This window comes from Drosophila mojavensis, unplaced genomic scaffold (assembly GCF_018153725.1).
Source record: "Drosophila mojavensis isolate 15081-1352.22 unplaced genomic scaffold, ASM1815372v1 contig_16, whole genome shotgun sequence".
Lineage (NCBI taxonomy): Eukaryota > Metazoa > Arthropoda > Insecta > Diptera > Drosophilidae > Drosophila > Drosophila mojavensis.
In genome coordinates this window covers 4,156,735-4,179,156 of record NW_025318693.1, presented here as the reverse complement: position 1 = coordinate 4,179,156, position 22,422 = coordinate 4,156,735, and the positions used below count along the sequence as shown (strand labels likewise).

General features: G+C 40.3%; 6 protein-coding genes across 10 annotated transcripts; 3 read left to right on the top strand and 3 right to left on the bottom strand.

Moving 5' to 3' along the window:
* The first annotated feature begins 27 nt into the window (after nt 1-27).
* On the top strand, nt 28-3,398 carry LOC122756807 (transmembrane and coiled-coil domains protein 2). Its single transcript, XM_044007354.1, has 8 exons — nt 28-902; nt 1,205-1,269; nt 1,332-1,846; nt 1,917-2,037; nt 2,113-2,217; nt 2,283-2,396; nt 2,471-2,646; nt 2,733-3,398. The coding sequence occupies exons 1-8, from the start codon at nt 236-238 to the stop codon at nt 2,857-2,859; spliced, it is 1,890 nt and encodes a 629-aa protein (XP_043863289.1). The 5' UTR covers nt 28-235; the 3' UTR covers nt 2,860-3,398.
* Nucleotides 3,399-4,197: 799 nt separating this feature from the next.
* LOC6573474 (E3 ubiquitin-protein ligase RNF13) lies at nt 4,198-9,897 on the bottom strand. The gene is made up of 9 exons (XM_001999519.4): nt 9,554-9,897; nt 7,589-7,967; nt 7,353-7,528; nt 7,192-7,286; nt 6,761-6,954; nt 6,502-6,697; nt 6,105-6,434; nt 5,638-5,785; nt 4,198-5,579 (listed from the first exon to the last, which is right to left on the bottom strand). The coding sequence occupies exons 2-9, from the start codon at nt 7,700-7,702 to the stop codon at nt 5,207-5,209; spliced, it is 1,626 nt and encodes a 541-aa protein (XP_001999555.2). The 5' UTR covers nt 7,703-7,967; nt 9,554-9,897; the 3' UTR covers nt 4,198-5,206.
* Nucleotides 9,898-10,059: 162 nt separating this feature from the next.
* On the bottom strand, nt 10,060-12,260 carry LOC6573475 (general transcription factor IIF subunit 1). The gene is made up of 4 exons (XM_001999520.4): nt 12,150-12,260; nt 11,186-12,093; nt 10,544-11,131; nt 10,060-10,479 (listed from the first exon to the last, which is right to left on the bottom strand). Exons 1-4 carry the CDS (start codon nt 12,171-12,173, stop codon nt 10,278-10,280), a joined length of 1,722 nt encoding a protein of 573 aa, XP_001999556.1. The 5' UTR covers nt 12,174-12,260; the 3' UTR covers nt 10,060-10,277.
* A 104-nt stretch (nt 12,261-12,364) lies between these two features.
* On the top strand, nt 12,365-14,164 carry LOC6573476. Its single transcript, XM_001999521.4, has 2 exons — nt 12,365-12,552; nt 12,621-14,164. The coding sequence occupies exons 1-2, from the start codon at nt 12,418-12,420 to the stop codon at nt 14,040-14,042; spliced, it is 1,557 nt and encodes a 518-aa protein (XP_001999557.1). The 5' UTR covers nt 12,365-12,417; the 3' UTR covers nt 14,043-14,164.
* Nucleotides 14,153-15,833, bottom strand: LOC6573477. Its single transcript, XM_001999522.4, has 3 exons — nt 15,681-15,833; nt 15,212-15,606; nt 14,153-15,149 (listed from the first exon to the last, which is right to left on the bottom strand). Exons 1-3 carry the CDS (start codon nt 15,825-15,827, stop codon nt 14,246-14,248), a joined length of 1,446 nt encoding a protein of 481 aa, XP_001999558.4. The 5' UTR covers nt 15,828-15,833; the 3' UTR covers nt 14,153-14,245.
* A 784-nt stretch (nt 15,834-16,617) lies between these two features.
* On the top strand, nt 16,618-22,338 carry LOC6573478 (transcription elongation regulator 1). 5 transcript variants are annotated; one of them, XM_015166939.3, is made up of 8 exons: nt 16,621-16,898; nt 16,971-18,511; nt 18,578-18,911; nt 18,984-19,134; nt 20,828-21,199; nt 21,256-21,614; nt 21,680-22,009; nt 22,070-22,338. In XM_015166939.3, exons 1-8 carry the CDS (start codon nt 16,717-16,719, stop codon nt 22,194-22,196), a joined length of 3,396 nt encoding a protein of 1,131 aa, XP_015022425.1. In that variant the 5' UTR covers nt 16,621-16,716; the 3' UTR covers nt 22,197-22,338. The 5 variants fall into 5 exon arrangements, with proteins under 5 accessions (XP_015022423.1, XP_015022422.1, XP_043863288.1 ...); XM_015166937.3 differs by lacking the exons at nt 20,828-21,199; nt 21,256-21,614; nt 21,680-22,009; nt 22,070-22,338 and adding exons at nt 19,371-19,552; nt 19,764-20,742 and having other exon boundaries at nt 16,618-16,898; XM_015166936.3 differs by lacking the exons at nt 20,828-21,199; nt 21,256-21,614; nt 21,680-22,009; nt 22,070-22,338 and adding exons at nt 19,371-19,552; nt 19,681-20,742 and having other exon boundaries at nt 16,618-16,898.
* Nucleotides 22,339-22,422: the final 84 nt, after the last annotated feature.

Genomic DNA, 22,422 nt, shown 5'->3' with positions numbered 1-22,422 from the left:
TTTTACAACAACAATAACAGCACCAAGCACAACAACAGCAACAACAACAGCAGCAAATTGAACATTTTTTCTTTGTGGTATTTTGAGACTTGGTTTTTGTTATTGCTTTATCACTGTGTTTGATGTTATCGTTTGCTGCGACTGCACCTGTGCCTCGCCTTCATCCATTCGACAATTGAAGTTTGAGTCGAGCCAAAGCCATAAACTACATATATACGTACCATACTGACTTTCTATGCGCAACAACTCGACAGTGTCCAGGGAGCGCACCAGCGACTCAGCGACAGCAGCGTCGTCGGGAACAGCAGCCACAACACCAACGGTTGCAATTGCAACAGCGACGACGACGACGACGCCATCGGCAGCAGCAGCAGCAGCGGGGGGAGGAGGAGCGGGAGCGTTGGCCACACCGACGGCAGCCAACAGCAATTCGTCGGCCTCGTCCAGCACAGTGGCAGCTGCACAGGCGGCTGTCTACAGCGGCGGCAACACGGTGACCGGCAGCCTGGGTAGCAGCGGGGGCGTGGCAGTGCGCGGTTTTCGCAGCCACAGCCCCACACACCGGCGACACAGCCGTGAGCGCCAGCGACGCACACATGGCTCCGATCAAGGCGGTCTCCTGGCCTACAGCGGCATGGTAGGCGATATGACAGACTTTGGCATCAGTCTCAGCCACGGCGGCGGCGGTGGCAGCGCCGGCACCGGCAGTGGCCTAGAGGACTCACGACTGTCCGGCAATGAGGACTACTATGCGTCTATGGCATCGGATGAATTCGATAGCAGCAAGAAGCTGCACCATCGACGCCATGAGCGCAGTTCCAGTGTGCAGGCCATAGATCGTCTGAATACGAAAATACAGTGCACCAAGGAATCCATCAGGCAGGAGCAAACAGCCCGGGATGGTGAGTACGATTCCTTTGAAATGTCTGCAAACTCGATTTCATAGCATACTTATTGGGAGTGTTAACCTAACTAAATAGTAATCCTGAAAAAGGGGAATTCTATTGATTCCCACTAATATACACAATTTACATAGACAAAGAGATTTCAAACTACTTAATAGTGTAATTTAAATACAATATATAAGGCTTCTCAGAGAATGTAAAATTCGATGCATTCCACATTAATATTATATCATCAATATTAAATCACGTATTCAGGAACTGACAATTATATCTGAAATCTTTAATACTAATCCTTGTAGATAATGTGAACGAGTATCTGAAACTCGCAGCCAGCGCCGATAAACAGCAATTGCAACGCATCAAGGTAAAAATCAAGAAAGAAACTCAATGTTTGTGGCGAATTCTATAGACGTTGTCCGATTGCAGGCGGTGTTCGAGAAGAAGAATCAGAAAAGCGCACACAGCATATCGCAGCTGCAAAAAAAACTGGACAATTATACCAAGCGAGCCAAGGATCTGCAGAATCATCAATTTCAAACCAAGAGCCAGCACCGGCAACCACGCGAGGTGCTCCGCGACGTCGGCCAGGGACTACGCAATGTGGGTGGCAATATACGTGACGGAATTACGGGCTTCTCCGGTTCGGTGATGTCGAAGCCGCGCGAATTTGCGCATCTCATTAAGAACAAATTCGGCAGTGCGGACAATATAAATCAGATTGCTGACGCCGAGCTTCAAGCCATTCAGGCGGCAAATGCGGACGCTCTGACAGCGGCCAATGAGCGATTGCTGCATCAACCCGGCCCTGGCACCTCGACGGGCTCCGGCGGCGGCAACAACATGAACAACAACAACGCAGGCACTGGCAGCGGCACCGGCAAATTCAACAGCGACAACGGCAGTGAGTGCAGCAGTGTAACCAGCGAAAGCATACCAGCGGGGTAAGTGCCATGGTTATGGCCAAATCAAACTGCATCGTTACTATACCTATAAATCATTACATGAATACAGATCTGGCAAGAGTCAGTCGGGCGCCAGCCAGTACCACATTGTGCTCAAGTCCCTGCTCACTGAATTGTCCGAGCGCAAAGCGGAGATCGAGAAGCTTAAAGAGCGAGTCGATCGACTTGAGGTAAGTACTAATATAGTATAATATACAAATATGTATATCCAATTTAATCCCAACTATCAAATCTATCAATTTCAGACTAGCCAAAAGGAGTTCAACAATTTGACAGCCACTCTCGAAAGTGAACGCTTCCGTGCTGAGGGACTGGAGGAGCAAATCAATGACTTGACGGAATTGCATCAGGTGCGTTTCATTGATTGTGTAATTACAATGCTTGAAACAATATCAATTAATGCCTTCATTTGCAGAATGAAATCGAGAATCTGAAACAAACAATTGCTGACATGGAAGAGAAAGTACAATACCAAAGCGATGAAAGACTACGTGACGTCAACGAAGTGCTCGAGAATTGTCAAACAAGGGTAAGTTGTTACTTGGCTTTGGCCTAAGTGCTTGTTAAAATGTTAAACAATAAAATGTCATCCATTGCCAATAGATATCGAAAATGGAGCATATGTCTCAGCAGCAATATGTCACCGTCGAGGGCATTGACAATTCGAACGCTCGCGCCCTGGTTGTGAAACTCATCAATGTGGTCTTAACAATATTGCAAGTGGTGCTGCTGTTGGTGGCAACCGCTGCTGGCATTATTATGCCGTTTCTCAAAACGAGGTAAGTACACGGTCTACATACGCAAATGTATATATATACATATATAATGAGCCTTTAGTAATTTTTCAATTGCTTTGTATTTATAGGCTTCGCGTGCTGACCACATTTTTAACGATTTGCTTTATAATCTTTGTGATACGCCAATGGCCGGATGTGCAGGATATAGGCTCTGGCCTTGTGCGGTATCTCAAACAGTCGCTGGTGGTGAAGTGAGACGGCGGTGACTCCATGTTCGACTATTAGTTTCTTAATGTTAATAGTATTAAGTTAAAAAGTACATATTTTGTATATAACTTATAAATACACAAAACGTAATAGTTTAAAATTTAATTAGTGTCAAGACAACACACGCATCACATTACCGAATCACATATACATTTTCATATATATATATATATATATATATATATATATATATATATATATATATATATATATATATATATATATATATAAGAATATATGTGTATACACATGCATAATTGCATACGAGTTGTACAAACAAGTGAAAAACTATATCGCACACATCTACACATTCATACACACATAAATAAAACATAATGTATACACTTAGCGAAATTCGATTTAAAAACTCTGCTAATGGCTTAGTCTAATAACTGCAATGCTGACAAGATTATGTGCATTACTCAATACTATAAATAAATATGTATATCTAAATACTATATATATATATATATATCTGTTTATAGTTATCGTATACATTAAAACCATTTGTATTTGTACAAAACCAATTTATTTGTATATTTTTTACTTTAATTGCTTTTAATTATATTTTACAGCCCATGCCCGCCATATTTCGCTCAATTATTTATGTGGACTTTATAATTCAACAGAGTTTCCCACATGTCTATTACTTACCAGATGGTATGAATATAGAAAAAATAATAAAGTCCAAGTATACTTGCCCTTTCAACAGCTGCTGTAGTTCCCAGGCGAAAATTATAATTAAGTAACACAGATTGAAACACCTGCCGAAGTCTTTAGTCGTTAGCGTTATTAATAAGAGTATTCTGGCGAGTTTTTTCTAAATCCTATTAAAAAAAAGCTGTTAGTATTAATCATAAGAAATTTTTTGGCTAAACTCTTTAAAGAAAATGCTCTTAAAACAAATTATTAAAGTTACATAGTATGGGCCTTGAATTTACACATTGTTGATTTTAGATGTTGCCCACAGCCTCGCTATTTAAGGGACCGAATTATGTGAAATCTATTTGTTGGTCAGTTGTAGTATTCAGCTTTTGTCTGTTCACATGAGTGTTGCATACTTTCAGGCAGGGACTAAAAATATAAGCGAAAGTAGAACTGTAAATACTTTGTTTAATTGTTGCTTGTTCTGGTAGACAGGACATTATTTCTCATAATTCTGACTCTGCATTAAAGCTGAAATGGTAATTGAAATACAATAGCATCATTAAAAATCACAATAGTTGGCTATAAATAAAATATATTATAACTCTTAATCAAGTCCCCCATTGTTAAGCTTTCAAATTAAGATCTACTAACGATACCCATTTATTCATTTGGTTTATATCAATTACGTTTAGTTTATTGTAAATTAACTGTAGATTACACGTTGAAACACAATTGTTATAATGTCTTTATATTTAATTGATTCCGTTTTACAATATTTATATTCATAGTTGTGAACAGTTTTCATCAGTTAATGTTGATTCTTTTATATTTATTATTTTTAAGAAAATAATCACAAACTAGCACTTACCTTAAAGCTTATGATTTCGAAACTTTCAATTCTACAAAGTACGTAGTTCTTAACACTTTTTTTTCATTATTCGTATGGCCATTTTTATAAAAATCGAATTTGGAGAATTTGAATATATATTACAAAGCAAAACTTAAAATTAGTTAAATATACGGTAACATCATACAAAATCAATGAATCGATTGCTTTTGATTGATGAAAGCTTTGAGTTCCTGGCCTGAAAACAACTTTCACGTGCACATTAAAACTAGTGGCTATTAATAGGTTTAATTACACATGTTTGATTATTTTTTTGTTTTCTGACTTGATTTTTCTTGGAGTGTTGAGTGGTTAAAACAAACAAAATTTAAATACGTAATCAGAATCAGGTAAACAATTTCAATCTTATACGAAGGTAAATGGTATTTTCCTTTTCATTTTAGTTTTGTTTTGTTTCGACTTTAGTTATACAAGCCAATAATGTTAATAATATATAAGGTATATAAAATAAATCACAATTTGTATACGCATATTTATGTTTGTTTGTTGTATATGTGTGTATGTGTGAGTGTAATGTGTACTGCGATGCAAACCATAATCATCCATGATCCATGATTCATGACAATGATGATTACAAATACAATTACAATTACATAGTATGTGTATAAAGGGTAAACACTTGTTAATTGTTTAAAACAAAGCAGCTGGCAGCCACAACTTCGCCACTTACAAGCGACTTCTACTTTACTACTCCCACAAATGGGATTTCTTTTAGTCGATTTGCCTGCTTGGTGTGAACTATGTCCTAGAAAATTACTATACTTTCTTGTTCGCCTCTATTCATATTAGAAATTGGCGATCTGTGCCGCTATGGGGTAGCGCAGCAACTCCAATGCCGCCCTGCGTGGGCGTCTGTAGAAACGCCGAGTCAGCAACGGCGGCCGCACCAGTAGAGACACCTTGCTCTGTTGTGGGCGCACTGATTGCAATAGGTTCGTAAATTGAACGATGCGGTGGCATATCGTCATCATCTTTGAAAGAGCCGCTTAAATTCGGATTCAGTATGTTGTTCGATGTAGGATTGGAGATACCGGTAATTTGGGCTGCCTCTGTTGTACCCCGAATAGCTACCTCACTTGTACCGGCCTCAACATGATCGAGATAAGGCGGCGCTGCAACACTAATACCTGTGGAGTCACGGCGAAATAGGGAGCTGCAAACACGGTATAAAAGTAAATATTCGCCTAATAGCAAACTTTAGAAAAACTTACCTAAAGTTAAGGCGCGACCAAAGTGAGGGCCTTGGCTGATTCAGTTGATTTGCCAAATGTGGTGGCAAATTTATTGCCCGATCGAAAGGATTGACGCGTCGTTGAAAAGATGACGATACACTAGTCTGAGGTGTGGAATCCAGTAGCGCTGTGTACGATATTAAAAGGTAAGAGACAGATAGCAAATTATTAATTAATTAATTTGACACGACATTCTAATTAAATAAATCAAATGCTTCGAGTTCTCAGAGCTTATAGAATATGATTTGTCGAAGCCTAAAAATTTCAAATACAAAGATTTGCAATATTGCATATAATTTGAGATTACTAAATAAGTATAAATAAAAAAACATAATAAAAAAAACTATATTAATTTACTCATTTAACTTAGCTCATAACTACATAGTAGAGTATTTAGATTTCAGCTTTCAGCTTTTAATCCGAAAATAAAAATGGGCAACACATACCATTCTCATCGTCAGAGCTTTGATTCTCCTGTGCGGCGTTGAGAGTGCGTTCTGCATCGCCACGTCTAAATGTCCCATGTCTTGTGGTGCCTTCTGCCAATGATGCAGAATTGATGCTGGCGCTGTTACTGCCACCGGCCGCCGAGCCTGCAGCAGATACTGACTGCGGTTGCTGCTGCAACAACGGTGTGGTATCGTCATCGCTATCTAAGGAAGGCTGTCGATTCCGACTCGCACGTGTTTCTCCCTTCGTAAAAACCTTCCGTTTACATATGGGGCAGACGCGACGGTTCTCAGTTAGCCAAGGATCAATACAGTGGCTGTGATAAGCTAGAATATTATAATAATATTAATTATAATTATGTTTTACAGCCTGCTGTTGGTTGGAGTCACTTACGATGCGAGCAGGGCAGCACGCGTAGCTTGTCGTCCTCAACAAAGTCTTCGAGGCAAATAACGCAGGTTTCGTACTTAATGGTGGTATTATTCTTTGTATATCGCAGCACTGGTATCTTTCTAAGCGTGCTCTTGGGTAGCCTATGTCGACGCAAACGGCGCTGCTCCCGTATGCATTTATATATCATGTAGACAATCTATATATAAATGATAACATGGGTTTAAGCAATAGCTCATTTAACACTAAGTTAATTACATACCAAAATAAGAAAACATAATGCAATCAGTATGGAAAACGGCAATATCAGTTGTGTGTTGATATTAAAGGGCAGCTCATCGTTGATAATCAGCACCACTTCTGGTGTAAAGAAAGACAATAATGTTTTGCCGGTCGTGATGCCCACAAAAACGGAGGGTATATTTATGCCTGATTTGTTGTTGGCGGTCATTTGTTCTAAAATTAGATTAAAAAACAAAAATTGTAAAATTATGTTAGGCATTTGCACTTAAGGGAAACTCTTGACTTATTAATGGCCTGCTTTTTTTTTTTTTTTTTTTTTTTATATAAAATTGTATTGTAAACAAATAAATAGAATAAAAGGTGAAAATCAAAAGAAAATTACAAGAAATATCTGATGCACAAATTCACTCATCAATGAATCACGAGTGTTATTCATATAACTTGTCATACCCAGTTCATCGCCTTCATTGTTGTAGATAATTACAGCGGAATACGTTGCCTCCTGAGCTACGCGAACCTTTCGTTCAAATGTGCAGTTACCTCCTCTGTGTAAGCATACAAAAATATCATTAAATATACCTTGAACTGCCTACAAGTTCAAAAAAGCTTACCGCGAGAGGATCGCCACAAACTTTGCGCCGTTTGGATAGCTGTAGCGCGGTGGATTGCTTAAATTATTACAACCATACGGATCTTTGGGATCATGTGGCACCACAAATACCCGAAGATTATTGTCCACAATAGGGGGTCCGAATGAAGCTGGCAAATCGTTGAACTCCTCAATCAGCTGCATGGAAACAAGGGTGTTATTAGTAAATTAAGCAGCACTGTAGTCAACTTGACTTGCCTGTGAGGTAGTGCGTCTGTAAACGAGGACATGGGCATCAATGGCCGCCGGATGGCATATTAAACAAAGACCCAGCAATGCCAGCTCCAATGAGAGACAATGTTTCCTAGCCATGCTGATGTGTATGCCGCTGCTACCGCAGACGCTACTGCTGCTGTTGCTGCTCGTGCCGCTGCTGCTGCTCTTGCTGCTGTTTAGTACTAATCGCACACGAGCTGAAAAAACTGTTGTTGCTTGCAGTTGTTTAACTGTTGTTTCACTACTATTGTTTTAGTTTCTTGTTGCTGCGTCCGCTGCTGCTGCTTATGATTATTATCATTTGCACTATTCGCATGTCTCATCTGTGCGGATGTGTGATTGATCGTGTGTTTTTGGTGGCCTGCAAAACAAGTGCATTAATGAAAATCCATTAAAAACAAGTACAACTCAATATTCAAACAAACAGTGCACCGGCCAGAGCACCGCCATCGCCTGCTGATAAGATAAACGGTTTTCAATAAGTATATGTGTATTTGAATATATGTGTGCGTGCATGCGAGTGTTTGTGTCATTTGTTTTTTGTTGTTTTTTCTTCTTCTGTGATTCTTTCCTTTGGTCCCGTCAACACAATCAGCTGTTCGATGTTTGTTGAGTGAACCTTAGTGCTGGCATATTTTACCGATAGTTTCGAAATTCAATATTTAATTGGAACAACGCTTTATGTAACAATTAAACTTTAATGCAATAAAACCCCCACTTGAAATCGAACGTTGGTTGTTATGATTGAGTCTAATTTGTATCAATTGACATATTGTTGCAAGCTTCAATAATGTTTACATAAGTCAGAGCTCAAATGAAATGCATTGCAAATATTGGCGGCAGGTTAAATAAACTAGTGAAAAGCTTTCAATTTCGCCGGTAAAATTAAACGGACTGAATCATCGTACACCCAGACGATATCATTCGTAGAAAATTAAATAGTATAAATGCAGTTTTCGTAAATTCACATGGCCTGTGGTACGGAACGTGGAAAATAGCCATGAGCTATAGTCCGATACGATAATACTTTTGGCATACAAGTAAGACTAGCGTAAAAATGCCACTATTTTTTGTATTAAACACATAATTAAAAAATAAAGAACGTCATATGTAATTAACACATCGTGCTCAATACATCGAACCAATACAAATGTGACATTAATGAGGACCTGACTTTGTTTTCATTGCATCCGCAAACAGAGAAATATAATTCTAATATAAATAAATAAATAAACACAAAGCCATCTGACAAATGTGTGAGCGTGAGTGTGTGTACGCAAAAGCGGCCACCTTTTAGTTTCGAATTGAAGTTGCTGGTCCGGATGTGTCGATTTATATATATGTATGTATACATAGTATGTATTACATACATACATATGTACTAGCCGTTCTCTAATGCGATGCTCTTATCACTGTGTAAGTAAGCAAACACTACTAAAAAATAATGACTAATGCTTTCTGCCGCACTTAATAGACATTTCTCCCTTTCGATTGCTCTTCAAATTCAGCTTATCCGAATACAAATTACTCCCATGCACACACACACACAACTCCACGCGAGCGCTAGGAGGTACGCGCAGGTTGGTTTCAGCACCACCCACCTAGTTATACATATACTTTCTGCCTTGAACTTTACACACGCATAACTCTAGCGTCAAGGTGTTTACAACAGTAAATAAAGACAAATACATAGTGCGCTCCAACAGGTGATAAAAGCAGGACAGCGCAGAAATACTAATTCATAATTGAAATAAATTCAAATTGATTTATAAATAAGCTTGATTTGAACTGCGTATGCTTTTGTTATGCTTTTAGACGACACTAAGCGCATGGGTGTGTGCGTGAATGTTTGTGTTTGGGTGTGTGTTTGCGAATTAATTTATCTAAGACAGCAGCTGGTGGTGCTGAAGTTTACCAATCGATACAATTTGCATTGCTGCTACTCACTTTATTATATTGTTTATTTTAATAATTCTATTGAGCTTGGCAGCAACTGTTTGCAGGTCCACTATACTGTTTTTTTTAGCACTCGCTCATTGGCATTCGTTTTTCTTCGGACTTCTCGTCGCCATTACAATTGCGTTGCAGTTAATTCGGTTTTTATTACACTACACACGCACCACTAACTGTTGGAATTATCAGATGGGACGGGGATTCTTGGGATTTAGCTGATTATACATTTTATATGCCCTTAACTTTGATTATTTAAGATGTAATGTGGTTTAGAACTCAGCGCAGGGCTCAGACTGGCCAATGTGACCATTGTAGTATCGATGTTTTCCTTGAACTAACTATCGATGCATCGATACTTTTTTATTTATATGGACTTCCCGTGTAACCAAACTAATATTTCATTATTTCCTTTATGAACAAATTAAATTTAAAAAAGCAAAGGGACAATTTTCACAATCTTCACTGGATAAATTTAAATGATTCTATGACGTTTCAAGCAATTTTGTATGTTTTAAATAATCATTTAATGATAAAGAAAGAATTATCACATGCTACATTTGATATTGATATTTTAAACGGCTCATATTTTAAAGTCTTGAGCATTTTGTGATGTAATTAGAATGTAGAATATAAACAAATTTTTTAATGAATATTTAATAGGCCCGTTTTCAAACATGACAATGAAAAATATTTCAATATGGAGAGATATATGGCAAAATTATTTTATCCATAGATACATTTTTCCTTGTATGGTATGTTTGACAGGATTGATTTTCTTTAGAATCTTGGTCATGGTCTCGACCAAACGATCGCTGGAGACGCCTGTTTTCTTGTTCTTGAATTTAGTTAACAGCTCAGTAGCTGTCAATGGCTTACGCTTAAGATATCGACGAACAGCTTCCTCGGTAATACCATAATCTCTGCAAAAATAAATCGTAAGTTAGCAAAACAAATCTTATTTATTTTCCAACAGTATATACTCACTCCACTTTGTTGTTCACAACACCTGCGAATGATGAAGGTAAAGAGTTAGTCAACTCATTTTTGGGACGTTTTGCTGGAGTGCTGCTAGGACTGTTACTGGTGTCCGATCCTGTGAGATCACTAGGCAGGCTGTTCATTTTGCGTTTGTTGGGATCGTTTAGCTGAGTAGGCGTTGCCGAACGTGATTTATTTGCATTACTGCCACTGGCGATTGCCTTGAGAGCCATTTCCTTATCCTTATCCTTGTCTTTATCTTTATCTTTGTTCGATGATGGTTTCTTTTTCAGAGGCCCGTTGCTGAGGTCGTCTTCGGAATCTGTGCTGTCTGAGCTGAGGTCGGATGATGAGTCGCTACCAGGAGATTTAGATTTCTTTTCATCTTTTGATTGTTTCTTTTTCTTCTTCTCCTTGGTTATTTCATCTTTAGATTTGTCTTTTTTCTTTTTCTCATCACCCTCCTCTTTATCTGACTCATCTGATTTCTTTTCCTCGTCTTCCTCCTCATCCGAAGTGAGCAACTTTCGGAGTGCATCTTCTTCGGCCACGCCTTTCATATCCTTTACAAGCTTGGACTCTGGATCAGGTTCACTATAAACGATTTCATTATAGAAAGTTATAAAGAAATGCTAAATAAAAACTTACTCTTCACTGGAACTTGTATCATAGTCCATTTCGCGTCCCTCTTCGTCTCCATCATCGGACTCCTCAAAGGCCTCATCGTCCAAATCGCGTTTCTTCTTCTTCTTATCCAAGCCTTTTTTTCCCTTTCCCTTCTTTCCACTACCATCGTCGCTATCCTCCTGCTCTTTCTTCTTTTTCTCCTCCTCATCTTCAGAATCGGACTCATCCTCCGAATCAATCCATTCGTCCATATCGGTTATTTTTAGCTCCTTTGACTTTTTGGTGGCCGCTTTCAACAATTTGACTTCTTCGGGATCTTGTTCCTCCTCTTCGTCGCCTCGTAAGCGCTTGCGCAACATAAGAGAGAAATAATTCATCACCTTTTTGCGCCGTCCAAATTCTTGTTCGGCCTCCTCCGCGGAGAGCGACTTATAGCGCTGTATGGGCTGGAAATTGTACCATTCATTGAGGGGATAGGCTTCAATGGCACCATCGGGAGCGTGTGTAAACACATAAAAGGCAGCATTTTCACCAACTCCACCCTCACGAATACCCTTAAATTTTTTTCCCGTTTTTCCGCCAACTTTAAGAATCCACGGCTGAGCCTCTGGTCTATATTTACGAGCAATAATGCCAAATTTCTTGCGACGTGCTTCCTCACGCTGGTCTCGATTGTACTCAGAGCCAGCGCCGAATTTCGGTTGCTCCTCGTCGATACCTCTAAACTCTTTCATGTTGTTCTCGCGCTCTAGCTTAACGTTTCGCCATTGCGCGAAGTCCACATTGAGTGTGGCATTGAAACGCATAACATGATGCTTCTTGCGCATCTTGGGTACGCGAATCTTAAACTCCTGCACGTTTCCGCTGCCCGATGCCGAAGTGGACGCTACTGCAGTTGCGGACGTGGTACTGGCACTACTGGTGCTTGACTGGAATTCGGATAATATTGGCTCCATTATGAAAAATTAATAAACGCTCTACTTACTGTAGATTTTGCAGAATTCGACATTTTTAAAATGGAAAAAAAAAATTTTTTTATTAAAATTTTATATTTTGTTACTGACTGAATAGAAGCACAAGTAGCGACTGAATGATATTTTTGTTTTAAAATATCGTATATGATTCCTTGAGCACATGAATATATCGATGATTTTTATATTCACAATATAACGTTTGTGTTACATGCGATAGTTTCATCTCTATCTCAATGAAGTTTTGATTCCAGGCTTGTTTGGATTTAGTTCAAACTTAAAATGTCACGAAACAGCGTACTGACTGATGAGCAAAGCAAACTAAATGCTCGCCTGGAAGCCCACATGGTCTATATATGCCCAGAATGTGGGAAGGCGTTCCGAACACAAGCTGAATGGCGACAGCATTTGAACACGGTATGTGTTGACCAGCAAAAATGAAAGCATTATTATTATTATTAATACACAAGTATTCTCTTAAACAGAAACACGAATATCTCAAGAAGACGTATTCGGATTTTAATTTCATTCAAATCGACGAGAATTTCCACGAATGCCAGCTTTGTTTCAAGTGGGTGGAAAATGCCCACAAAACAATTGCACTGCTGCAGTATCATTACTTTATGCATCTGGATCATCGAGAAACATACCGATGCGTTCACTGTCGCCTGGCTTACACACGGCGTCGGGCATTGAACGAACACCTATTGTCTACACATCTGAAGGAGATTGAGAAATACGAGGCTAAGTTAAGGCAATCGAAGCGAAACCAGGATGATAAAAATTCCTCAACGAGTAAAACTACGAAGCAGCCACGCAAACGCAATGATTTATTGCAAAAGGCGCTAATGGACATTGATCTGCAGGCTGAAGATCAGGATGCATCAACATCTTCAGCAGTATCTGCAGGAAAAGTCAAACCTAATGACAGTGAACAGGCGTTAGATCGGTGCCTAAATGCCTACGATGACATTGTGCGTAAGGAAAAGCAAAAGGATGAATGCGAAGTAGATTTGGATGCACTGTGCCAAGAATTTTTCGAGGAGAGACTGGAGGACACTGTTAGTGCGGTAAAGTCAACTGATGCACATCCACAGCAAAATAAGGAAGTAGTGATCATTGAAATAGATGCACTTGGCGAGGATGAAGTGGATAAGCTAAAGAAGAAAATGAAGCCAGAACCAGATACAGACCCAGAAAGGACACCACCCTCCAAACGTCGACGTTTATCACAAACACCCGGACCGGAAGGAGACGTAGATGTCCCTACCAATGGACTTGCCAAGCTCATCTCGTATTTGTGTCCAAAGTGTGGCAAGGAAAGTGAATCAATGGATGACTGGCGTTCTCACGTCTTTAAAAAGCATAACTTTGAGCATTTTATTGAGAATAGCTTCAAGATCAAGGATCGACAAAGTATTTGCCTACAATGTGACGAGGTGATGCCAACTACCAAGCGCTCCTACCTGCAAAAGCATTGTTTTAAGCATTTACCATATCGTTCGTATTTGAAGTGCAGCTTATGTGATCGGACCAAGACAAGCATGTCCAAGATGTACAATCACATACGATACAACCACCAGGACGAGCTGCATCGAAAGAACAAAACCCAATTGCTTATTAAGCCGGAGCCCAAATGGACGATACCGCCACGAACAGTCCAGCAGCGCGAAAGTCCTGAACCCAATCACCGCATAAACGCTCCGGATGAAGAACGCGCTTGTAAATATTGTAATAAGACGTTCAAAACACTTTGGCGTTTCGAGCGTCATGCAAAGCTTTGCAAGTCGAATATGGGCCAAAATTCTACAGACGATTTGTCAGTAGATGCATTGCTCAAACATTTGCGAGAGGGACGATTACGCGTCAATACCATATGGAAGAAAATGCAAAGGGAGATCTATTAGTGTTGCGTTGGCTATCAATTACCAAAATCACAGTTAACAATAATAAATACGGGTTGTACACTTCTTACAACAAAGACTACAAAACCATTATTAATAAAAAGACATCGATATGATAACAATAATTCTTTATTGTATAATATATGTATTCACAATTTATTTAGCCCAGGACTATTTGCAACTGTGAGTCCTCTTGGTCTCATGTGTTATTCGTCCTCCTCGGGTCTTTTAAAGGAAATATCCACTTGATGGTTCCAGGTGAAGATCTGAATTTTCCGAATGTTGGTTTTTTTCTCAGTATTTTCAATCTCGGCCAAAAATCGGGCGAACCTTTTCCGCCATTCTTTGGCTTCTTTTTCTATGGCTCTTTGAATTTTCAAATTTCGTTCAACGTTTTCAACTGGTGTTATACCAGGGTTTAGCTTAATTATCTCTATAGCACCATTCGTTGACACAATAGTTCGACTTAGTATTTTTGGCGCCTGATTGTCAAGTTTATTTTGAGCGTCAGCCTGTGGGTTCTGGGTCTGACTGTCAGGTTTATTTTGAGCGTCAATCGGTGGTATCTGGGTCTGGTTGTCAGGTTTATTTTGAGCGTCAATCGGTGGTATCTGGGTCTGGTTGTCAGGCTTATTTGGAGCGTCAACCTGTGGGTTCTGGGTCTGATTGTCAGGTTTATTTTGAGCGTCAATCGGTGGTATCTGGGTGTGATTGGCAGGCTTATTTTGAGCGTCAACCTGTGGTTTCTGGGTGTGATTGGCAGGCTTATTTTGAGCGTCAACCTGTGGTTTCTGGGTGTGATTGGCAGGCTTATTTTCAGCGTCAACCTGTGGTTTCTGGGTCTGATTGTTAGGAGCTTCAGGCTCAACCATATCTACAGCATTTTTATCAACCACATTACAAAGAGATTTAAAGTGTTGATCTCTGCCTGAAACGCATTGTGCTCCTGGGTGACCAGTTTTGTAAACTGCCTGCCCTTTAATTGGCGCCTCATCATAATTACAGGTGAAAAAGTTTTGAATCCATCCATTCTTGGACTGTTTCAGACTGGCGCAGCCAATTTTTTGCACTTTGTCATGTACGATTTGTAAAAAGTTGTGTGGTGGAATACTGTAACAAATAACATTTCAATATCAATTTCGAATCGCATTTAAACATCTTAAGTCTCTTACTCTTCTTTACTATCATATCTCAGAATGTCTTTCATCGTCGCCAATTTCCACTGTGCAAACCAAGCTTTAAAATGTCGTTTGATGAATTCCTTTGGGGTACGGTTTTTACCCTTGACTCCTCCATAAGCCGTGGTCTGTCCAACATTTTTATGTTTGTCCGTATTGCGGCAGGCATCACGGTGATGTGAGCATACGCGAACATTCATCTTTGCAATATATGCTAGCTCGGCATCCCACTTGACCGTCGTCATATTGCAAGCGCTGTTAAAACCTTCTACGCTACCGTTCGCCACATGATTGCGAATCTTATTTATGGATTTTATTATGTAAGCCTTATCTTGTTTGTTTAGCTTAATAATTTCAGCATCGGAATTACATTCATCTTTGAAAAGTTTCTGCGATTATATCATATCGAAGCAAATTGCATGTATATTTTATGATACCTGACATTAAATTATCAGTTACTCACTTGCGGTTTCGTCAGGCACGCTACATGTTGAACGCCATGGCACAGATCTGGCTTACAGTAATTCTTTTTGGCAGCTTGCGCTGTCAAAATTATGCAGCACAAACACACGATTGCACTGGACAAAGACATTTTTCCATTTGATCTCATTTCGTTGGTATCTGAATCAGTTTTTCTATTTGCAATTTCAAGTAATCCATGAAATTTCGATTTTAAGCTTAATTTGTTATTTATTGATTCGTTTCACTATAGTTTACGAGAACATGTCGATTCTGTAAGCTATAAATGCATATGTATTAACATTGCTATTCAATGTCTGATTAACTGAATTAGAATTAGAAGAGGACATCTAATCATAAGTATATAGAAAACTAAAATAAATAAAAATTAGTATTATTTTTATTAATAAGTAGATTCAAATCGAAGGATTCTCTATCTTTCACATATTAATGTTATAGATCTAAAGCTGCGAAATATAGACTCTTGTCAGATTTGTTAAGCACTCGATGAACGAAACGATAATTAAATACATAAAGACAATATTTCCTATATTTCAATCAACAATATATTATTTTTGTTTATTTGGCTTTGGTCCAAAGTATATGTATATTCAATACACCCCTCGAACTCGTATTCAAAAAATTTGAATATTGTAGAAGACTTAGATACCATCAAGTCTGCGAGTAAGTCTGAAATTACAAGTCTCTAGTTTCAATAGCGGAAAAAAGAGCACCAATAAACTTTATTCATACTGTGAATTGGAATAAAAGCCTTATCAATAAAAGTGGTGCATAGCATCCTTATAGTTTATTTGAAAATGTTCGGTTATGTATGTATATTGCTTGCAGCAGTTTTAGCAATATAGTATTTTCAGTATTTTTTAGGGGCAACAAAATGTTTTGCTTGAAATCGATGCCATCTAGAATCGATGACAACGGTCTATACCTATCGATAGCGGCAAAAAAAAAGTTTGTGGAAAAAATTTTCTTTACTCTTGTAGATGCTAATTGAATAAACTTTATTGTGTGACAATTGTGCAATGGAAACCAGTTTGGATGAAAGCATGGATGCAGATAGAGCTAGTCCAAGTCCGCAAGACTCCCAATTAAAAACTTCTCCAGCCATAAATGGGAAACCTGCTGGCGGCGGTATTGGTAGTCAAGACGGCATAAACGGGGTGGCAATTGCTAATGAAAAAGCAAAAGCCAGTGAAGTGCAATGGTAAGTGTTTAACATTTAGCATCTATTCAGTATTGTCACGTTATAATTGTGTATCATTTTGAATGATTATAGGAGCAAGCCATTCAATGCATTCAGCGGCCGTCCAATGGGTGAGCACACGCAAATGCAGCAGCAACTGCTGCAGCAGCAGCAGCAACAACAACAGCAGCAGGCAGTCCCGCATATAGCTAACAGTCAATTACCGTCGGGTGTCAATGGGGTGGCCCAGGCCACAGAAATTTGGGTAGAAACTAAAGCCGACGACGGCCGTTCATATTATTATCATGCGGTAACTCGCGAGACAACTTGGACTCGACCGGAAGGTCTAAATATAAAGATTATGACACAAACTGAGGTCGAGGAGTTGGCCAAACGACAGTCAAATGCCGTTGCCAAACCCGAAAAGAGTCTAACAGATCATGCTGATATATCAACTGGTGCAGCTGCTGTGCCCAGCCATCCACATTTAACTTCTCAACCACCGCCGCATCTGTTGAACCAGCCACCGCCGAATGCTGCGGCACCGTTGCTTAGCCAGCCTCCTCCGAATGTGAGACAGCAACCGCCACCAATGTTTCAGCAGCCACCCGGCATGCAGCCGCCTCCTGGATTTGGTCAGCCATCGCCGTTTTGTATGCCTCCGCCTGCTTATGGTTTCCCCGGTGCTGCACCAGCTGGGCCCTGGGGCGTGCCGCCGTGGCAGCAGCAGCATATGCAGCATGCACCACCCACAGCGTCGCAGGACAAGCCTGCTAAAAATCTGATCATAAAGCCGGGCGTCATTGACCCGGCAGTAATTGCACGAGCAGCCGAATGGTCTGAGCATCGTGCGCCTGATGGTCGGCCCTACTATTATCACGCAGCACGCGGCGAAAGTGTGTGGGAGAAACCGCAGGCGCTTCGCGATATGGAAGCGGCTCGCATGGCAGCTCATTCGGGTGCAGCTCCACAGACTCCAGTTGGACCTCCGGCTGGTATGCCGCCTCATTTGCTACCCAACCCGTTAATGCATATGCCACCGGGTGCAGCACCAGGATTTGATCCGCAAATGGCATTTGCCGCCGCTGCAGCAGCCATGAAGGCTAATAGTGAAAATAGCAAAGTTACTCAAGCGGCAGTGCTGGAGAAAGAGGCTAAGAAGGCGGCCGAGGAGAAACGCAAGAAAGACGAAGAGCAAAAAAAGCTCGCCGCTGCGGCTGCTACTGCAAAGCAAACGGACAAATCCCGCCCGGTGACCAGCACTCCCATTGCGGGCACACCATGGTGTGTTGTTTGGACCGGCGACGCGCGTGTCTTCTTCTATAATCCATCGACCCGCACTTCCGTTTGGGATAGACCCGAAGACTTGATGAATCGCGAAGATGTCGACAAGGCGGTAAATGAACGACCCGAGCAATTAAAATCTGCTGAAGAGAAATCAGCTGAAGCCGATAAGAAACCTACCGAGAATATTTCGGCTCTGGAGAAGCTGAGCCAAGGACAACAGCAAACACAGCAGCACCAACAGGTACACCGTGTAGAACCGGATGATGATGATGATGATGAGGTCATCAAAATTCGCACCGAATCAGAGTCTAGTGTGGAGGAGGTACCCACAAAACGTGTGCGAACGTGTAAGTATTACGAAATATTTTAAACTATAAATAAATAAATAATTTAAACTATCTTTGAATTTGCAGTTACAAAGACCAAAAAAAATGAGGATGCTGTGCTCGAGGCTGAACAGCGTGCGGCTAAGGAGCGCGCATTGGTGCCCCTGGAGACGCGTGTCACTCAGTTCAAGGAGATGCTGCGCGAAAAGGATGTGTCCGCATTCAGCACCTGGGAGAAAGAACTGCACAAGATTGTGTTCGATCCGCGGTATTTGCTGCTGACATCGAAGGAACGCAAACAGGTATTTGAAAAGTATGTGAAGGATCGGGCCGAGGAGGAGCGCAAGGAGAAACGCAATAAGATGCGACAGAAACGCGACGATTTCCGTAAACTAATGGAGGAATGCAAGCTGCATGGCAAGTAAGTAGTACGGCAATAAAATCGTATATTTGTTTCAATACTAATAAAAAAAACATCGACTATCTTGTGTAGGTCATCGTTTTCGGAGTTTAGTCAGCGGAATGCCAAGGAGGAACGATATCGTGCAATAGAGAAGGTGCGAGAGCGCGAGAGCTTGTTCAATGAGTATATCGTCGAGGTGCGTCGCCGTGAGAAAGAGGATAAACAGCTGAGGAAAGAGCAGGTATGTGTTGGCGTCGTGTGACTCGCTGTCCACTTACGTATTAATATTCATATATGCATATCTATTCTTATATATGTTATTGACTTACCATATTATTTGTATACAACATATTTACATAATATTATTGATTTTTGTTAATTAATACAACATGAAACATGATCTGAACGATTGCCCCTGACCGGTTCGGTTGCAATTTCATGTTGCGCATTGTGTGTTCGGTACGATCAAATTTTTAGATAAGAGCTAACAGATTACAGCACAAAAGCACCCACCAAATGCAAACACCAAATTCACACACTGCCGTTGATCCTGTCGTCATCGTTGTCGTCCTCATCTCGTTGTCTTCATGGTGCCAGTTCCAGGCCAAAGTTGATAGCTCAAGTTCACCACGCACACGCTTGCCTAATCTGTCTGTGTGGTGAGTTCAAACTAAAAACAAAAACAAAAAAAAATTACAAAAAAAATTTGTTTTTCTGCAAATAAGAAACAAATTTGGAATAAACAAAAACCATACAAAAATATAAAACAGTCACTAAAAATCAAAAGGTATGCAAAAATTGAAAATTACCTGATAATCGTTGGTGTGATTTCCACTTCCCGCCCCGCCCTGCGTCGCACGTGTCGTCTAGGAATGATGTTGTGCCAATGATGATGATGATTATCGATGATCAATGATGGTGATGATGATGATGATGATGTTATTTGCCGTTATTTGTTCATAAAATATGAGATGTTGATGTTGGAAGATCAATGTTTGAGCTAATGGAAGCGGAAGCAGCCACTCATCACTGAACAGCAACGACAACAACAACTACCATTACAGAACGGCGAACAACAACAACAAATCGCGTACAGGTGGCTTCGAGGCTGAGCAAACAGTATGAATAATAACATAATTTAATTAAACCAATATTTCTTTTTGTTTTATCAAAACTTGTAACTGGCAGCGTCCACAACAGGAGAACCAATCCACCCGATCCAAGCCTGTGCAGAGCAACGTAAGAACTGACTATAGAGACCATCCCGTTCTCACTCTCTACCTTTCTCACATTGCTCTCACAGGTTTCTGGCAACGGCTCAGCACGTTGAAAGACTCTGTCTTACACTCAGACACACTTTAATTTATTATAGCTTATGTATTTGGTATGTTTACTTTAGTTTTATGACCCGTTCACTTCGGCCCAGCTGAAGCGCCTCTCTTGGCCCGACCACAATCTTGTCAAGAAATTGCATTGTACTCAAACAAAAAGGTCTCCTTTATATTTTTCACTATACAGAAACAAATTATATGCTGGAAAATATTTACATTGTCCAATTGTCTTAACTCATACATCAATTTTGTTTATTTTCGTTGCCTTGTTTGATTGGTCCGATTGAGTCTGTTTCCCGACTTGGACCTGCTTGAGTACTGTATTTTTCTACCAGACTTGTGGTCAGAACTTGATTATCTTTTCTTTCAGCTAGGTCTAATACAAAGCTAATCCAAACATTCTTTTTCAGTGAAAGCAAAGCGTGTAACTATGTTTATAAGTTATAAGATTATCTAGTTACTAAGGCAAGTTAAGGTAGCGCCCTAAGTCTTAGTTTAAATGGAATTCGCATAAGTTCCAGAAGCATAACTAATTTATTTTTTCAACCGATTTCTTTTCTCTTCCGCATGGCTGTCATGTTAAATTCCATTTTAAATCTTTAGATACGCAAAGACTTTATGGACATGCTGCGGGAGCGTCATGACATTGAACGCCATACGCGTTGGTATGACATCAAGAAGAAGTTTGAATCGGATTCGCGGTATCGGGCAGTGGAGTCCATGTACCGAGAGGAGTATTTTGAGGAATACCTGCACATAATGAAGGAGGAGAAGCGCAGGGATCGCGAGCTACGGGAACAGCGCGATAGGGAGCGCCAACGGGAACGGAAATCAGACCGTCGGGACAAGGATAAGGACAAAGACAAGAGTAGAAAAGACAGTCGCAGGGACCGCAGCCGTTCAAAGGACCGTGATCGCAAATCATCACGAGACAGGGACGAAAAGGGCAAAGATCGCAAGACGCAGGATACTCCGGTAATATAAATTTAATAACATTACATTTGCAAAAATGATATAAAACTTATTTTTAGGAGGAGGGTGAGCATGATTCGGAGCAGGAGGAGCGTGCCGGCAGCGAGGATAGCGAATTGGCACGCCAGCGTGAAACCGAAGCAGAGCAGAAACTAAAGGAGCGGGAACGTAAGTTGCGAGCGGAGCAGAGCATCAGGGAGCGCGAAAAGGAGGTACATCGCACACTAGCTGGTCATCTGCGCGATCGTGATAAGGAGAGGGAGCATCATAAGCGTGACGAGTGCATTGGCCACTTCACGGCACTCTTAACTGATCTGGTGCGCACACCCGATTTCACTTGGAAAGAAGTGAAGCGTCAGCTACGTAAAGATCATCGCTGGGAATTAATCGAGACACTTGATCGTGATGATCGTGAACGGTGAGCCTACGTGGAACAAGTTATTAAATTAGCATATTTTATTTCAATTATTGTCTATCGCGCAGAATCTTCAACGAGCATATTGACAATCTGATGAAAAAGAAACGCGAAAAATTCCGCGAAATGCTCGATGAGATTAGCTCACTTCAATTGACTAGCACATGGAAAGAAATTAAGAAGCAAATCAAGGACGATCCGCGCTATCTGAAATACAGTTCAGATAAAGGCGAGCGCGAGTTTCGTGATTATATTAAGGATAAAACCATGCAGGCCAAGACAGCCTTCCGCGAGCTATTGCAGGAGTGTAAATTTATTACACACAAGAGCAGCGATCTCATCAAGGAGAATCCCAATCACCTCAAAGAAATCCAGGACATTCTCAAAAACGATAAGCGGTAAGCTTTTGACTGGTTCATATTTAATCAATTAATTGATCACAAAAACCATTCATTTAGCTACTTGGTGTTGGATCACTTGGAAGAAGAGCGCAGTAGTATTCTTGCAGCTTTCTTGGAGGAAATGAACAAACGTGGACCTCCACCGCCACCAACAGCTTCAGAGTCCACACGTCGAAATAAGTAATGCCACGAACATACTATTCATAATAAAGAACTCAAACCCCATTTATGTTAAGCAGTGAAATAATGTAGCACCTAAACCCATATTTTAAACCTTTCAAGTGCATGCAAGATTGTACTTTATAATAAATGCAAACTGAAAACAACTCAAATTGTAAATTTTATACTCATATCTATGTATATATATATTTGTTTTATTGATCATACGTTATATTAGATTTGAGGTTCTC

What these genes read in the sequence shown, in the direction of transcription:
- LOC6573475 (XM_001999520.4), bottom strand. Translation starts at nt 12,173, where the DNA reads ATGTCGAATTCTGCAAAATCTACA. An exon ending in GATACAAGTTCCAGTGAAGA is followed by an intron (nt 11,132 to 11,185) that starts GTAAGTTTTTAT and finishes AATCGTTTATAG; the next exon opens with TGAACCTGATCCAGAGTCCA. An exon ending in GTTGTGAACAACAAAGTGGA is followed by an intron (nt 10,480 to 10,543) that starts GTGAGTATATAC and finishes TTATTTTTGCAG; the next exon opens with AGATTATGGTATTACCGAGG.
- LOC6573477 (XM_001999522.4), bottom strand. Translation starts at nt 15,827, where the DNA reads ATGAGATCAAATGGAAAAATGTCTTTGTCCAGTGCAATCGTGTGTTTG. An exon ending in CGTGCCTGACGAAACCGCAA is followed by an intron (nt 15,607 to 15,680) that starts GTGAGTAACTGA and finishes ATATAATCGCAG; the next exon opens with AAACTTTTCAAAGATGAATG. An exon ending in AGATATGATAGTAAAGAAGA is followed by an intron (nt 15,150 to 15,211) that starts GTAAGAGACTTA and finishes TATTTGTTACAG; the next exon opens with TATTCCACCACACAACTTTT.
- LOC6573478 (XM_015166939.3), top strand. Translation starts at nt 16,717, where the DNA reads ATGGAAACCAGTTTGGATGAAAGCATGGATGCAGATAGAGCTAGTCCA. An exon ending in AAAGCCAGTGAAGTGCAATG is followed by an intron (nt 16,899 to 16,970) that starts GTAAGTGTTTAA and finishes GAATGATTATAG; the next exon opens with GAGCAAGCCATTCAATGCAT. An exon ending in CACAAAACGTGTGCGAACGT is followed by an intron (nt 18,512 to 18,577) that starts GTAAGTATTACG and finishes TTGAATTTGCAG; the next exon opens with TTACAAAGACCAAAAAAAAT.
- LOC6573476 (XM_001999521.4), top strand. Translation starts at nt 12,418, where the DNA reads ATGTCACGAAACAGCGTACTGACTGATGAGCAAAGCAAACTAAATGCT. An exon ending in GGCGACAGCATTTGAACACG is followed by an intron (nt 12,553 to 12,620) that starts GTATGTGTTGAC and finishes TCTCTTAAACAG; the next exon opens with AAACACGAATATCTCAAGAA.
- LOC6573474 (XM_001999519.4), bottom strand. Translation starts at nt 7,702, where the DNA reads ATGGCTAGGAAACATTGTCTCTCATTGGAGCTGGCATTGCTGGGTCTT. An exon ending in TTTGTGGCGATCCTCTCGCG is followed by an intron (nt 7,287 to 7,352) that starts GTAAGCTTTTTT and finishes ATGCTTACACAG; the next exon opens with AGGAGGTAACTGCACATTTG. An exon ending in TGGTCGCGCCTTAACTTTAG is followed by an intron (nt 5,580 to 5,637) that starts GTAAGTTTTTCT and finishes CCGTGTTTGCAG; the next exon opens with CTCCCTATTTCGCCGTGACT.
- LOC122756807 (XM_044007354.1), top strand. Translation starts at nt 236, where the DNA reads ATGCGCAACAACTCGACAGTGTCCAGGGAGCGCACCAGCGACTCAGCG. An exon ending in AGCAATTGCAACGCATCAAG is followed by an intron (nt 1,270 to 1,331) that starts GTAAAAATCAAG and finishes GTCCGATTGCAG; the next exon opens with GCGGTGTTCGAGAAGAAGAA. An exon ending in AGCGAAAGCATACCAGCGGG is followed by an intron (nt 1,847 to 1,916) that starts GTAAGTGCCATG and finishes ACATGAATACAG; the next exon opens with ATCTGGCAAGAGTCAGTCGG.